This window comes from Meriones unguiculatus, chromosome 11 (assembly GCF_030254825.1).
Source record: "Meriones unguiculatus strain TT.TT164.6M chromosome 11, Bangor_MerUng_6.1, whole genome shotgun sequence".
NCBI lineage: Eukaryota > Metazoa > Chordata > Mammalia > Rodentia > Muridae > Meriones > Meriones unguiculatus.
In genome coordinates, this window is record NC_083359.1 from 94,320,918 (window position 1) to 94,336,708 (window position 15,791).

General features: G+C 38.2%; 1 protein-coding gene across 1 annotated transcript in view; it reads left to right on the forward strand.

Moving 5' to 3' along the window:
• Positions 1-14,105, forward strand: part of Spta1 (spectrin alpha, erythrocytic 1) — a 73,301-nt gene extending 59,196 nt beyond the window's left edge. The window contains exons 40-52 of the mRNA XM_060364724.1: positions 302-400; positions 1,685-1,847; positions 2,347-2,423; positions 3,497-3,706; positions 5,907-6,203; positions 6,844-6,956; positions 8,280-8,297; positions 8,750-8,801; positions 9,824-10,011; positions 10,901-10,954; positions 11,438-11,584; positions 12,275-12,419; positions 13,687-14,105. Of these exons, the coding sequence (XP_060220707.1) occupies positions 302-400; positions 1,685-1,847; positions 2,347-2,423; positions 3,497-3,706; positions 5,907-6,203; positions 6,844-6,956; positions 8,280-8,297; positions 8,750-8,801; positions 9,824-10,011; positions 10,901-10,954; positions 11,438-11,584; positions 12,275-12,419; positions 13,687-13,812 (1,689 nt within the window). The 3' untranslated portion in view covers positions 13,813-14,105. The remainder of the gene's footprint in view (positions 1-301; positions 401-1,684; positions 1,848-2,346; positions 2,424-3,496; positions 3,707-5,906; positions 6,204-6,843; positions 6,957-8,279; positions 8,298-8,749; positions 8,802-9,823; positions 10,012-10,900; positions 10,955-11,437; positions 11,585-12,274; positions 12,420-13,686) is intronic.
• Positions 14,106-15,791: the final 1,686 nt, after the last annotated feature.

Below are 15,791 nucleotides of genomic sequence, written 5' to 3' on the forward strand. Positions count from 1 at the left end.
ATGGAAAAATCCTCATATTTTACTCCTAATCATTTGATTCCAAAATAAAAAGAGAACAGTTCTTAGAGCCATGTGGGATACTGAGAAACTGTATCCCTGGATTCCTGTCACTCCAGTAAGAGTACCCTGTTTGATGGGGAAAAAAATTAAAAAGATCTTGGTGGGGGGGTACAGAGGAAGTGTACCCTCATCCAATCCACTAATAAGGCTGGACCAACTTTGCTGAATTGTTGTGGACTTGCATATGGATAGAGATTGATCATTCTTGAACATTCTGCTCTTTGTTGATGTTTTCATGCAGAGTTTGCTAAAGAAGCATGAAGCTTTGGAGAATGACTTCGCTGTACACAAGACCCGGGTACAAAATGTGTGTGCACAAGGAGAAGATATTCTCAGTAAAGTGAGTTCTGGGGGTGTTGTGTGTTTTTCTGAAAGTGACTTTCCCAAATACAGAAACAAGAATAGTGATGAAATTCCCTTAAGAAAGTAACAACATAGAATTTTTTAGAGAGTCTTTTGAGACAGAATCCCACTGCATGGCACTTAGATGGCTTTGAACTTTCTGTGTTGACAAGCATGGCCTCAGAACCACAGAACTCTGCCTACTTCTGCCTCTGCCTCTGCCTCTGCCTCTTTTGCCTTTGCCTCCCAAGTGCTGAGACTGAACACATGCTCCACTATTCTCAGCCCACAACACAGAATTTTATTAAGCTCTTCAAAGCAGAATTAAGTTGTTTTCCCCAGCAATTCGTTACCTGTTTTCAATTGATATTTTCTGGAAATTACTTTTAAATCATTATATGCTCCCTTTCATCTTTCCTTAAAAATACATTGTTGACCTTTTTGCCAACCTTCATAACTTGTAAAACTAGGTTTAAATATTATATTAGAGTATCCATTGCTGTGATAAACGCCATGACCAAAAGCCACTTGAGAAAGAAAAAGTTTATTTCATTATATGCTTCTAGTTAACAGTCCGTCAGTGAAGGAATTCCAAGCAGCAACTCAAGCAGGGCAGGAACTGAATGAAGTAGAGGCCTTAGTGGAATACTGCTTGCCTGCTTGCTCCTTGTGTCTTTCTTAGCCTCTTATAACACCAGGCTGCCTGCCTAAAGGTGGCGGCCCCCACAGTGACCTGGGCCCTGCTGTACCACTCATCAATCAATATACTGCTTCCACAGACTTATCCAGAGATGAGTCTGGTGGTGGCATTTTCTCCATGGAAATTCCCTCTTCCCAAATGACTCTAGCTGTGTCAACTTGGCATATAACTAGCCAGGGAATCCCTGAGTACTCCATGAGCCTTAAATTCCATTTGAGAGGAATCAGCACCTTTTTTTTGGGGGGGGTGTCACACAAGGACCTCTTTATAATTTGTGAGAATTTTGCTTGCACTATCTTTACAAAGCCTCGACTCCCTAAACAAAGATGTCTTTCCCTTCTAAAAGCTTCATAAATAAAACCACACTTAAATAAACAAATATGCCATGATTGTCCAAATGTCAGAATGGAAATAGCATTCTTGAGCACACATGAGGATGGAAATAATTACAGTTGATCTAGAGGACAGTAGTTAGGTGTTTTTGGATAAGAGAACTGTGAGCTTTCTAACGGTTCTAGGGAATCATGTTTCTAGCTCCTTGGCATGGCTGTCTAACTCATCCTCTCAACCTTGGCATCACAGGAAGAAACTCAAAACAAGGATAAGATTTCCACAAAGATTCAAGTTCTGAATGAAAAGACAGCTTCTCTGGCCAAGGCACTAGCTGCTTGGAAGTCACAGCTGGATGATGAACATGCCTTTCAGCAGTTTAACTGGAAGGCTGATGTGGTGGAATCCTGGATAGGTACGAGAAGCCAGGGCTGTGCTCCTTTGTTCTAAGGGTACCATTTGAAGAATGGTCTCTGCATTGTTTTTCCTTTACCTTTGAAAATGAGATGAACTAATCCTTTTTATTCCTATCAGACACAATCACACATACACACTGACAATAGGGAAGTAAGTGTCATAAACTCACAGAACACAGCTGCTGGGGACTGCTAATTTTATATGTAGTATTCCCAAAGGAAAATCCTCCATAAAATATTCTAGGAAACAAACTACAGTGTGTGTTGATTTGTCTGTAATTCATATCCAACCTTCAACTTTCCTTCATTCTATGACTCAACATTTCTTTTGCACTTAGCAGTCTCAGTCAGTCAGTTTTATTCCGACTAAGGACATAAAAGCAAACCATTCTTCCCTCTGCTTCTGCACTGCACTGAGTCACCTGTTCTGGGAAGCAGAAAGCTTTCTCATTGACTACTGTTAGTAATCCTCAAATAGTCCTTCCTGCTGTTTCTTAGGCGACAAGGAAGCAAGCCTGAAGGCCAAGAGCAATGGCACAGACCTCACTGCCTTCCTTGCACTCCTGGCAAAGCAGGTGAGTAAAGGATGCTATGTCAGATGGGGCCACTGAGGCCCAGTATTTATAATTTAATTTGCTTATAATTTATGCTCTCTTGGTTTCTGTCTCTGTCTCTCACTTTCTCTCTCCCTTTCATCCTCCCTCCTTCTCTTTCTTTCCTTCTTTCTCTACCTCGATTTTCTCATACCTTTTTCCTGTTGTTAGATGTTTGTCTGTCATCTTGAATTTAGTCAACAAGTCAAATTTTGGCTTTTCTATTTTTCTCCATTTACGCCCCCTACTAATTCCTGTAATTAGGCCATTTTGTTACTATAATTAAATGCTTGATGGAGAAACTTAGCACTGAGGCGATGTCTTGGGGGGTAAAGAGCTTGGTACACAAGCATGACGACCTGAGCTCAGATATGGCACCAGCCCTGGGAGGAAGAGATGGATAGGTGTTTGGAATGTATACTTCTGCATTCAGTGAAAGAAATCTATCTCAAAAAAGAAAGAAAAGAAGGAACAAAGGAACGAAAGAAGAAAGAGTAGAGAAAAGAGAAAGACACCTGTTGTTAACCTTTAGCCTCTGCAGTTACACACAGGTGTAAACACATATGTACACTGCCACAGAGCCAATAAACAAGACTTCAATAAAGATACAGGTAGCTTGCTTTTTAAAAAGAATTATTTAGTTAACAGTGTAATGCTATTAGTCCAAATAGTACGAGAAATTACAAGTTCCCTGGCAAATGGCAAGAGTGTGGGAGGAAGGATAAAATCATAAAGAAAGTGGGAAAGAGAATGGGGCAATCCAAACCTCTCTTGAGGGCATGGCTTCAAGTGACTTAAGGACCTCTTATTTGGCACTGAGTCCTAGGGAGACCAAGGTATCATCACTGCACTGAGGATGAAGCTTCTCACATCAGTGTCTTTTATAAGCATTATATATTTGGATATCATAGTACTTTCTAATTTATTGATTTTCTTGGAAAGATAAATCCATTCACATTTAAGGTTGTTAACTCATGATGTTTGAAACTTTAACACTCACTCCACCAAACACTCTACATTTTGCGCCTTAGTTTTTGTCTCCCCTTTGGTTTCAGGACACGCTGGATGCCAGTCTTCAGAGCTTCCAGCAAGAACGTCTTTCTGAAATCACTGATCTGAAGAACCAGCTGGTGGCTGCTAAGCACAGCCAAACCAAAGCCATTGAGGAGCGGCATGCAGCCTTGCTGAGGCGCTGGGAGCAGCTGCTGGAGGCGTCTGGAGTCCACAGGCAGAAACTGCTAGAGAAACAGCTGCCTCTACAGAAGGTTAGGAAGGAGGGAAGGGGAAAGCAAGGAAGGGACTGACTAAGGCGAAAATGGAACACAGTGAAGTATCACAGGGGCTCAAAATTATCTGTTTATTAGCCAGAGAATTCAAACACAGTAACTAGAAACCCAATTTGGAAGTTTTATAGTCATTTTAAGACAGATCAAAGGAACAACAAAACATTTATATTGAGCAAAAAGAAATTCATTTTCTTAGAACAAATGGACCGTGGTTTGGGTTGTTTAGAAATGGATTGAGACATTTTGTAGATGATTAAGGATAAAAGCCAGGCACACACAGTGGGAAGAGGTGGATAGAATCAGAGCATGGACGTCTTTCATACACAAAACAAAAGCTGGCAGCGAGCTAGTCCTGACTATCTCCTAACCCAGATGAAAAGGTCACTGGAAAAGTAGCCATAAAACATATTCTCAGTGTATCTCCTTTTGCCAGGAAGGAATCCTCAGGTGTGACACTTATTGCTAACCCTTGTGTTTTAAGAAAGCTTGCTTTAAGAAACAGGAATATATTTTTATCCCCTTCTGCTTTGCTGAGTTCTTACTGTTAAGTGAGATAACAGACCTGGACATGCAGTAGTCTGTATAGATCTGGGAGACTAAAGGGTTTTCCCCACCAGTGGTAGCTTCTGAAGCATATTAAATAATATTTAATAACAATCATGAAACATCAATAATAAAGAGAAGCCAAGCTGGAGCGTGGCAGTGCATTCTGAAAATCCCAGATTTCTGACTCAGGCAGAAAATAAAAAAAGGATAAAGAGTTCTGTGCTAGACTGGACAACAAAACAACACTCTGTCTAAGAAAGTAAAGGTTGGTGGTGTAGGTCCATGCATAACTCAGTGATAGGGCACTTGCCTAGAAATCGCAGGGCCCTGGTTTGATTTTCAGCACCACAGGAAAACTGATCCAGAACAATCAGTGTTGTTACTACATGAGAGAAACAATTGTACTTGACAATAAAGGCAGCGTTAGAGAAGCACACAGTGAGTCTCAACCCTCAGTTAATTCCTACTCTGTTGAAGGATGTAGACACAGCAGTAACTTAACTGAGAAAGTAAAACAACTAGATTGGCAGCTTTATGAACATGTATACATTCTACATAGAAAGTTACTTGATATTCTTTTGTTTTTCTTAGTTTTAAATAGCAAAACATTTACTGTGAAGTTTTTATAAACATACAATCAATCCATAGTGTTCTTCCTATAAATGAAGTAGCCTGCAAATTGCATGTCCATCTTGTTCATTTTTCTTTGTGTTGAGTTATTTTAGCATATAGATTATTGATTGTGTTGAAAAGCCCCCCTCTCCATGTATAATCAATTTTCTTCTAAGTAGTTTAAATTTGAAGAAAGGAAACTCATTTTTGTAATTGCTCAGACAAATCATGTGGACAATTCAATTAGCTGAGTCTAAAACCTACTGTGTACTTTTGATCTGGAACCATTCTATCATTTGTGTTTGGAACAGTCCATGATTTTTCTGTTGTCCAGTCATATAAGTTCAGAGTCCTTTGAGCCTGTGGGTGGCCCCGGACAACAGTATAGGAGCATGTAGTTTGTGCATCGCGTGTAGGTCAATGTGTAGAAGATGGGTTTACTCGGTGGCTCTTAAAGTTTCAGTTAGGCATCAGAGGAGATCACAACAAGGTTTAGGAGGAAGACAGGAATGTGACTTGGTGTAGTGAAAGAATTGTGATGATATTCCATCCACAAAAGCTTCAGGAGAGAAAGAGGGAATAGATTAAAAAATAGAACATAGTCACTTGGTTTATTTCAGTCATTTTTCTCAAATGCACATTTGACACTTATTTCTGATTGTTTCCTGTGCCAAGTCAAACGTTAATACAGATTTCAGAATAGGAAATAATGCAACTTTTACTACTTTTACCACCCTTAGAATCATGGAGGTGGAGGTGAATGAACACTGTAAGCCATTCTCTTCATCTGTAAATGGTGGAACACTTGAGAAATTTCACTCAATTAAAAAAAGACTGGACCCTGGCAGTTTCTCTAACTTATATTCATCCCAGCCCATCACAGAGTCACTGCTAATTTTAGTCTCACTAGTTCAAATTGTTGCTCTGGAAATATTTGACAAAACTAATTTTAGCCTCAACGATATTCTCTTCTCCTAAGGAACTTTATCAGAGGCAATGAGGATGTCTTTTTTTTCTGCAGGCTGAGGAACTATTCATGGAATTTGCACACAAGGCTTCAGCTTTCAACAACTGGTGTGAGAATGCTGAAGAGGACTTGTCAGAGCCTGTGCACTGCAACTCCCTGAATGAGATTCGGCAGCTACAAAAGGAGCATGAGGCCTTCTTGGCCTCTCTGGCTGGAGCTCAAGAGGACTTCAACCATTTATTGGAGTTAGACCAGCAGATTAAAGCCTTAAATGTGCACTCCAGTCCTTACACCTGGTTAACAATAGATGTGCTGGGCAGGATCTGGAAACACCTGCCTGACATCATCAAGGTAACTTGGGGCACAGCCCAACATCTTCTGCATATAGGAAGTATGACCAGTGACCTATATCAAAATTGGGAGTGTTGAAGAAAAGAAGTTTGTCCTAAGTTTAACTGTGGTAGAAGTCATGAACCAAAACTATCTAAGGATAATTGAAAACTGTATATGGATAGATAGATAGATAGATAGATAGATAGATAGATAGATAGATAGAGATATGTGTGTGTCACAGTAGGTGTATTTTATAGTTTGTTACATTGTGGTTTGGGGAAGACTGAACAATGATTGAAGGAAGCAAAAGAAGATAGATAAATAGACAAAAAGACATAGATACATACATATATTTGATAGATAAATCAATAAATGATATATAGATAGATGATAGATAAATGATACATATATAGATAATAGAGGATATATGGATAGATGATAGATAATAAATTATGTATAGTTAGATGATAGATAGAAAGACAGACGATAGATAGAAATGAGTGATTGATTGATGATAGATAGATGAGCACATCACATGTACCTGTGGAAGATAGGATAGCTTTGGAATTCAGGTGTGTGCCTATACCTACAAAATGGTTCTTTTATGCCAAATAAACTTCTTCCATGTGAAGCCGTCCTGCTCTTTGTTGCATTATAGGAGCGGGAGCAGGAGCTACAGAAAGAAGAGGCTAGGCAAATCAAGAACTTTGAAATGTGCCAGGAGTTTGAACAGAATGCCAGTGCCTTCCTTCAGTGGATCGAGGAGACCAGGTAGGCTGTGCTTTCTTTAAAGCAAGAAGCCCACACATGCTGTTTTCAGTAGGGATGACATACATGGAAGTGCGAAGTTTTATGTACTCTGTTCCCATCACCATATTTTGGATTTTTTTTATATTTGTATTTAACTAGTTTCACAATTCCATTATTGTGTCCTTTATTCCCACCCTCATTTAAATTTTTCTTCTTGACACTCTGTGTACACTTACACTTCAAAACATTAACAGCTCTGTGACTGCATGCCACAAGACACTTTATAAAGTACTTCCACACGCATTGTCTTACTGAACTTCAGAACAACCTTGAAAGGTGCAGAGTGGATCTCATTACCTCTGCTTTCAACTGGGGAAAGTTCAATTTGATAAATTGTCTCACTCAAGGTCACATATATATTTATTAGCATGACCAAAAACAGAACCTACCATGAGTACCTAATAAAATATTATGTTGCCTGCCAACTAAATCCATAATGAGAACGAAATGGTATAAGGGAGCCTAACTTCATTTATTATATGCAAGATGTGTGTGGCGATAATGTGTATTACATCTTCTTAGTAAATGATCTGGAAAAGAGGAGACATAAAAAGTGTAATATGTTAGTATAAATGGTCCAAGTAGGAAGATTATGCCCATTAGTAGATCACTGATGTGATATTTTGAGGTTTAACGTTAGCAGAGTAATCCATAATTAACACTTCTACACTAAACAGAAAGAAAAACTGCACTATAGCTAAAAGCATACATTTGGCTGAGGTTGTGTGAATCGGCTCATCCCCTTCTGCCCCTGGTTCTGGTTGATTTACATTATTATCCTGTAGTCTGTGCTGTAGACTTGGCATGAAGACTGGTATGAGTGGTCTTTGTCTTGAAGAATGATGTCTCCATCGTTCACTGGGACCTAGATCTCTGGCTTATCCAGTGTCCTCAGTGTATCTACTTCCCGGACTCCCTCATCCACAGGAATGATAGGCTGTGGTTGCCATCCAAGCACATTACATGAAATTCTTCTACATTTTCCCAAAGCTTTCCAACAAGTGGGAATTTGTTCACCTAGGAGTCAATGGGCAAAGTGGCTCTGAGGGTTGGGTGAAAACTTTGATACTATAAGGCAGAGAAAATGTGGAGCTTCACAGAGGCTCTGTGTTTCTGAGTACTAGGGGCCTTGAAAGCAACATGTGGGTGTTCCTGTGTGGATGGGCTCCTATTTTGTGACCAAAACAAACACTTCAAATGTTTTGTCAATAATAAGAAGAAATTGTGCTAATATATGTTTTTCTTTTTTCTCTCATGATTCCTGTTCCGGTACACCATGTTCAGGGCTTATTTTCTAGATGGGTGAGTATTTTCTGTAATTATGTTTGTTTTCTTATATTGTCTTAGAATACTTAGTTAAAGAAACCATAAGGTTGAGGTATCCTAGCTTGTCATAATCTGGCAGGATAAAGACTCATTTCCTCCTAACCCTGTACTCACTCATAGTAAGTGGTACCTCTTTCCTATGACTTAAATGTATAGACTAAAGCCTTCATATTAATAAGATGTGAATCTGTATGTTAAACCAACTCTAAAATAACTAGGGCTGGCTTCACATTCCCTTTCATCAGTCTAGAAGGATTGACAGACAGAATGTTTGTTTATTAAAATTTGGCTTCACAAAACTTTACTTTATCAAGTCCATGCAATTGAGAGAAGCAGAAACAATAAACTGCAGAGGCTTTGAGGTAATGGTTCTGTGAAATATAGATTTCTCTTTTAACAAATAATGTTTTCTTTTGATTCTTAATTAGATCGTTGCTCAAGGAAACAGGAACTCTAGAATCCCAACTTGAAGCAAATAAAGTGAGTAATGTTTGTTCACTAGCTGAAGACACTGTTTGAATTTTAAAAAGCACAGGGAAAAAAAAAAAAAAAACAAAACAGAGGCAACCTGGTGTTATTTTGCATAGAGGTTACCCAAGGCAAAGAAACCAAGGCTGTAGCTCTACTCAGATCTCAGTTTTGCATTGTAACTTCAGACCACCACATTATTGATACAGGCTTCAGTTTACTTAAATCTTTGAGTGTCAGTTTTTGCAACAATAGGACAAATCTAATATATACATTAAAGATTGTTGAAGTACTTAACTAAAAGAGCGGATATACATATCCCTAGCCTATAACTTGGACCATCAATACATTTTTATTATTTGATGTGGCCAAATGATATAACTGAATGTAGATTCTCTCCTTTCAATTGAGGAATACAGTGGGTTAGAAGAGTATTTTTCAGTCTTGTATACATTATTGCCTCTTTGCAGGATTAAAAAGAGTATTTGGCTAAATATAACTTGTTCATAATGAGAGAAGAAAAAGATATTCAGGTAGCGGTGATGTGCCTTATGATACCTAAGTTTTCACCCATCCCTCAGAGCCACTTTGTCCCTTGATTCCTAGGTGAACAAACTCCCACTTGTTGGAAAGCTTTGGGATATTGTAGAAATTTTTCACCTAAATTTTCTACAATTTAGAAAATTTAGTGTTTAGATGGTAACAGCAGCCTGTCATCCCCGAGGATGAGGGAAGTAGACCCACCGAGGACGTTGGGTGAGCCAGAGATATAGGTCCCAGTGAGTGATGGAAATTATCCACAGTGTAATGGCTGGAGCTGGTGGTGTCTGAGTTCCAGGATGACAGACATCATCTCACATACACATCCTACTGTTTTACAAAGGGAAACAATGTAGTTTTCCCAAGTTGTTCATGTTTCATGGAGGATAAGAAAACCACTTAAAATGAACAAATTAGGAAAAACGAACATCTTTTCCTCCTATCTCTAGGTTTGTAACTGGTGGCTTGATTGCCTCTTTTTTATCTTTTTCCAGAGGAAGCAGAAGGAGATCCAGGCAATGAAGCGTCATCTGACCAAGATTGAAGACCTGGGGGACAGCATGGAAGAGGCCCTGATCCTTGACATCAAATACAGCACCATTGGACTGGCCCAGCAGTGGGATCAGCTGCACCAACTGGGGATGCGAATGCAACACAATTTGGAGCAACAGATTCAGGCCAAGTACTGATGGTTTAAACCCAGGGTGGGGAGAGGGATAGTTAGTGCTAGGTGTTGAAGCTTTACCAGGCTGTGCTTAGGGAAGTTGATAAAGAGCTGTTTTGGAGATGCTGCATTTACCTACCATATCAATATTCCCTCTTTTCTGTTCCACAGCTGAACTCTTTCTTTTTCTACCAGGGTCTACTATGAAACAAGAGTGGTCCCCTCCCTGTGTATATGCACATCCTCTTTCTAGACACATGAGGTCTTTATTCACTTTCAGGTTCCTTTTTAACATCTTATGATCTCTTCAGAAACCATTCCTTTTTATAAAATTCTGTTCAAGATATAATATCTAGAATGGAAGATTCACAAGATGGACTAATGGGACATAAGGGAAGAAATAAATTTTTCCTAGAAAAATTATACCTATCACAGCAGCTTTATGTCTCAATCGTCTTTGGAAGTATTTTTTGTATGTTAGAAATTGACAATCATCTTCTATAAATTACCTTGTTATAAGTAATTAAACCTCTTTGAACCATTATATTTCCGTTAAAGCTTTGCTAATGCACTGGAAAGCAGCCAAAGAAAATTCGTAACTGAATGAACATGGCTCTGTTCCAATAAAACTTTATTCATCAACATTGTGATTTGAAATTCACATGTTTTCTATGCTTTGTAGTTGATTGTTTACAACTATAAATAAATGTTAAAACCATTTTGGCACATGAGCAGTTTAAAAGCAGGAGGTGGCTGAATTTGGCTCCTGGACATAACTTGCCAACCTCTGAAATAGATAGCTCAAATAATACATTGTGCACTAAAATTCCTGAATTTCTCATATGGCATGTCTTTTAGCATTTCCTGTTTTATTTTCTGAGTTAATTTATATATTTTTTCCTTCCAGGGATACCATAGGTGTGAGTGAGGAGACATTGAAAGAGTTTAGCACCACATATAAGTGAGTATAAGTTCATAGTTGGCTGGTCCTTTTTCTTCTAAAAAGTTCAGAATACATTTACAAATAATAACTTCTCCCTCTATGCGCTTTGACAAGATCTTTAGAGAAGACCTAATGTGTATATGTTAATTGGCATCACTATTGGGGTTTAGTATCCAATTTTAATCATCTGTGAGATCCCTGAATTTAAAAAGTAAAGCATCTTTTTTCTTTAAATCATCACTGAACTGGTGATTATATTTGCCCTGTGAATTTTAACTGTTTCTGAGGGCAAAACTGAAAAGAAGAATATTCAATTCTTTATGTTATTCTTCCTGTTACTAGGTTTAACAAAAACACTCAGAGGTACAAATAGATTTTCTATTCTATGGTCCAACAATATTATGGCATGGCATTAAAGATCTACTCAATACAGCAAGACTTGGTCTATTCTGTTTTAACCTGATTCTTTTTTGAGCTTGATAAGATGCTTTTGTTCTTTAGGCACTTTGATGAGAATTTGACAGGCCGTTTGACTCATAAAGAATTCCGGTCATGCCTGAGAGGGCTCAATTACTACTTGCCTATGGTAGAGGAAGGTGAACCTGAGCCCAAGTTTGAGAAATTCCTGAATGCTGTGGATCCAGGGAGGTAAGAAAAAGAAGTTAGGGCTTGAGCCTTAACTGGAGATGAACACAGAGTGAAACGATCCATGGAACACAAAATTAACTTATTTGAAAAGAGGCAAAAAAGACAACTGGGAAGCTCTCCTCCCCCACCCTCCACCCTGATTGGCTCAGAAGTAAACGGCACTGGTTCTAACTTGATCCCAAGCTCTATAGTTTTCTCATTTGGAGATTGTCTCTTCAGTGAATGTAAGGTGTTTCTAAGAGAGGAACTGAGAGAAAAATCGACTCATGTCTGTGATCCCTTAAGGACAAAGTATTTCAAAGGCCACAGTTAATAATAATGTCTTGTGTGTTTTCAATAAGTATGACAGAGACATGCACAGGTCAAGTTACTGTAAGAAACTAATTCTTTCCAATTTTAAAGATGGAGGAAGATGGGGATTATTATCTGGGCACTAGCACTGATGGAAAAGTCCAAAGAAATATGAATGATGACTGATGAGGACACACCTAGAATTTATGAGACTAAGTATGTGTCTATGAGATGGCGATAGGGGGTCAGAGTAGAGAATAGAGCCCACGTGTCAGAGGGTGTACTTGAAAGAGAACTACGGAGGATCTAGTTTCCCTCTGCCTCTGAGATACTGCACAGGATGGAAGGGATATACTTTCTTGTCCTGAGAAGGCACAGAACCTGCTGTTTCCCCTACAGGAAAGGCTATGTCTCACTGGAGGACTACACAGCATTCCTGATTGACAAGGAGTCAGAGAATATCAAGACCAGCGATGACATAGAGAGTGGATTCCAAGCCCTGGCAGAGGGCAAGGCCTATATTACCAAGGAGGACATGAAACAGGTGAGATTCCCTTTGTTGCTTCTCCTGTGCTGAAACTGTCACCTTGGTTTGGGTCATCTTAGCCTTTGCTGTTTCCTCGAGAAGCTCTCACCCATATACCCACTGTATTGTATCAGACCTTCTCTTTGTCACTTGATCCAGTGAACTCATTTCCCTTATGGACTGGGATGCATAAACCTCTAGTGGTTTACTATTTGCCATCATAGTCAGTTAAAAATCAGTAACTCAAATTTTAAGCAATTTATTGTCATTTCTACTTAATAAGCCAAATTTAGGAAATAGAAAGAGCTAACTTCTAGATGTCCATAGCTGTTGAATAATTAAAAATGTGATTATATATACATATATAATATACATATATACATATATGTAATATACATATTCATATATACATATTCATATACATATATGAATATGCAGATTATATATGCATATATATGGATTATATATATATATATATATATATACATATATATATACACACATATTTGTGGACTTTATTGGGCCATAAGGAAAAACATGAAACTTAAAGGGAAATTGGTGGCCCTATGAACTATTGTATTAAGTGAGGTAACTGAATGAACATGGCTTTGTTCCAATAAACTTTATTCATAGACATTGAAATTTGAATTTAACATGTTTTCTATGCTTTGTAGTTGATTGTTTGTGACTATAAATAACTGTTAAAACCATTCTTGGCACATGAGCAGTTTAAAAACAGGCGGTGGCTGAATCTGGCTCTTGGGCATAACTTGCCCAGGACCCTAGACAGTGATATTTGTATGCATATTTGTATGCATATAGGTAGGCATGAGTAGATATAGACCAATAAACTAGAAAGAGAACCACAAGATGGGAAAGAGGGTGTGAAGGAGAAGTGGGAACTAACAGAATATATGTTTTACATAAAGAAAGAACTGCTGGGGATAGGAGGGCACAGGACAAAAAGGAAGGAGGTAAAAAGAATGGGTGATAGAGAGATAAACAAAATCGAGTTGGGTTTGAAACATCATAATGAAGCATAATACATGGGCGTACATGTTTGCGCTTGTATTTTTTCTCAAAATTTTCTAAATAAAACATGAAAAAAGACTCAGGTATAAATTTGAATCAGTTTTATTCATTGGAAGTAATAAATTTATGAAAAGAAAAAGCTGATAGGAGCAAGGCTGATTCTCCTGAAGGTTCTCCGTCTGCTACGGTAACCCATAGAAACAACTAGTGTTGGGTTTCTGTAACTGTGTCTTTCTCTTTCGATTCCTTCCAGGCTCTGACGCCGGAACAAGTGTCATTCTGCACAATACATATGCAGCAGTATATGGACCCACGAGGTCGGAGCCAACCTGCTGGCTACGACTATGTCGGCTTCACAAATTCATTTTTTGGCAATTGACAGGCTAATTCTTGTGCATTATAGAAGGTGATAGTGTGGCGGGAAATGTTGGGGATGGAAGGCACACACAGGCGTGGAAGAGGAAAAGATGGTGCCACATGTGTTCGTGCCTGTGAGGGGGGAGGTGGGTGTTCTGCACCCCTGTAGGATTTCTCTGATTATAGAAGAAGCATTTCGTTTTAAAAGGTAACATTAACTAAAATTGTCCTCCCTATTTCTGGAACCATATTATTCATAAATGTAAGCAGTTAAGCAGTCTGTGAAGAAGGACAGTAATAAAGTAGATAAATAAAATCCAGATGATTCGTTATTTGTTTGTAGTTTTTGAGTGTGCTTAATTTCTTACAATTTGAAAATAAAAATGTTTGTCATTTTATCTTATTCCATGAAGCAGAACCACATGAAGATACTGTAAAGCTTCTTTTCTTCTTGTCCAGGTTTGTTATTCACCATTATAGTGGATGTGTCTACTCTAAGCATGACACAATTCTGGCATGTTAGGGTCTCCTCTTACTCTAAATCTCTCAATAATCACTTACATTTCAATATTGTACAATTGATGTTTATATTTATTCATTACTATCTTTTTAAACAGTCATTAAATTGTCCAGAATTTATGAATTAAGTGGAAAATCCAAGAAGATATGTAACTATATCTAGGTATTTTCAGGACAGGTCTGTTTCTTTGGTAACTTTTTTGCCTTGTGTGAAAATTAGCATTTCATACTGACAGGCCCTCACCCATGAATATTGCCCCTTAAATACCACCTTAAGTCTCAGTTCTTTAATTTGAATAGAAAGTAACAGCTTCTCAATCTTTGGGGAAAAAAATCTGTCCTAGGAAACAGTTAAAATAATTTTGGTTACAAATAAAGATACTTGAAAATGATATGTAAGTATTTTTGTAACATTTGGTTTAAGGCATTAACTACAGTAGAATACAGTAATCAGAACATACCTTGAAAATGATTGCTTAACAATATGATATCTAAATTATTTATAAATAACCAAAATCTTTATAATTGAGGGGTATGACATAGTAGACCATAAAAATTAGTATGAGCTGATTTTAAATTGTCTGAAATTTGTCATCCCAGCCTACATTTATTTCTCGGGTCACTCATACTTCTATGTCTTTGATAAGTCTGATGGAGCTGGAACTTAGCTTTTCTAAACCTCCAGTTTTCTTCAGCCTAGGATGATTGATGGGTGTGATTTTCTTCCTTGTTTCCTTGGTTCTTATTTCTCTCTGCTGGAACTCTCCATCCTCCCTGCTCATGGGTTAATCTTTTTAAATCTGCTCACAGATGCCTCTCTGCTTTATTTACTGTGTCCTGTCTCCCACTTGGCAAAGGGATCATATCTGAAGTGAAGTGTTGAACTGATAACCATCTTCAACAACAAAAAATTCCCATGCTAAAACATTTCTCATTTGTAAGACTTTGATTTTCTCTGAGCAAACTCAGTTGGTTCTGTAATATAGCCACGGTGTTTTATCACCCAGATTCTGTTATATCTGTTATCTTCTCTGAAGGTCCTAGTCAGTTAAGGAAATGTTTCACCCACTCCTCAGGAACAAGTTCATTTACTGACCTAGGGATGAAGGCATCAGAGATTCTCACCCACAGTAACCTTTCCATAAACTAAAAGCCAGCATCGCTCTCTGTACAACATCATTAAAAGTAACAGGTGACATTTATTAGAATATGACTATGATGACTCAAATCTATTTACAAATTCTTTATATGTGCATGACACGTTTGCTCACTAACACAAAAGAATGAGATGATAACTGTTTTACAAATGATGAAGCTGAGAAACATGAGCTTACCACAGCTGGTTAGCTGAGGAGCTTATGTTCACACTCCTGCCAGCGCACTGTGGAAATTCACTTTTATTTACCCCCAACACCTACGGACATGTATGAAACACTGTAGGTGGAAGGAACAGACGAAATAAACAGTTCTACAACAAACCCA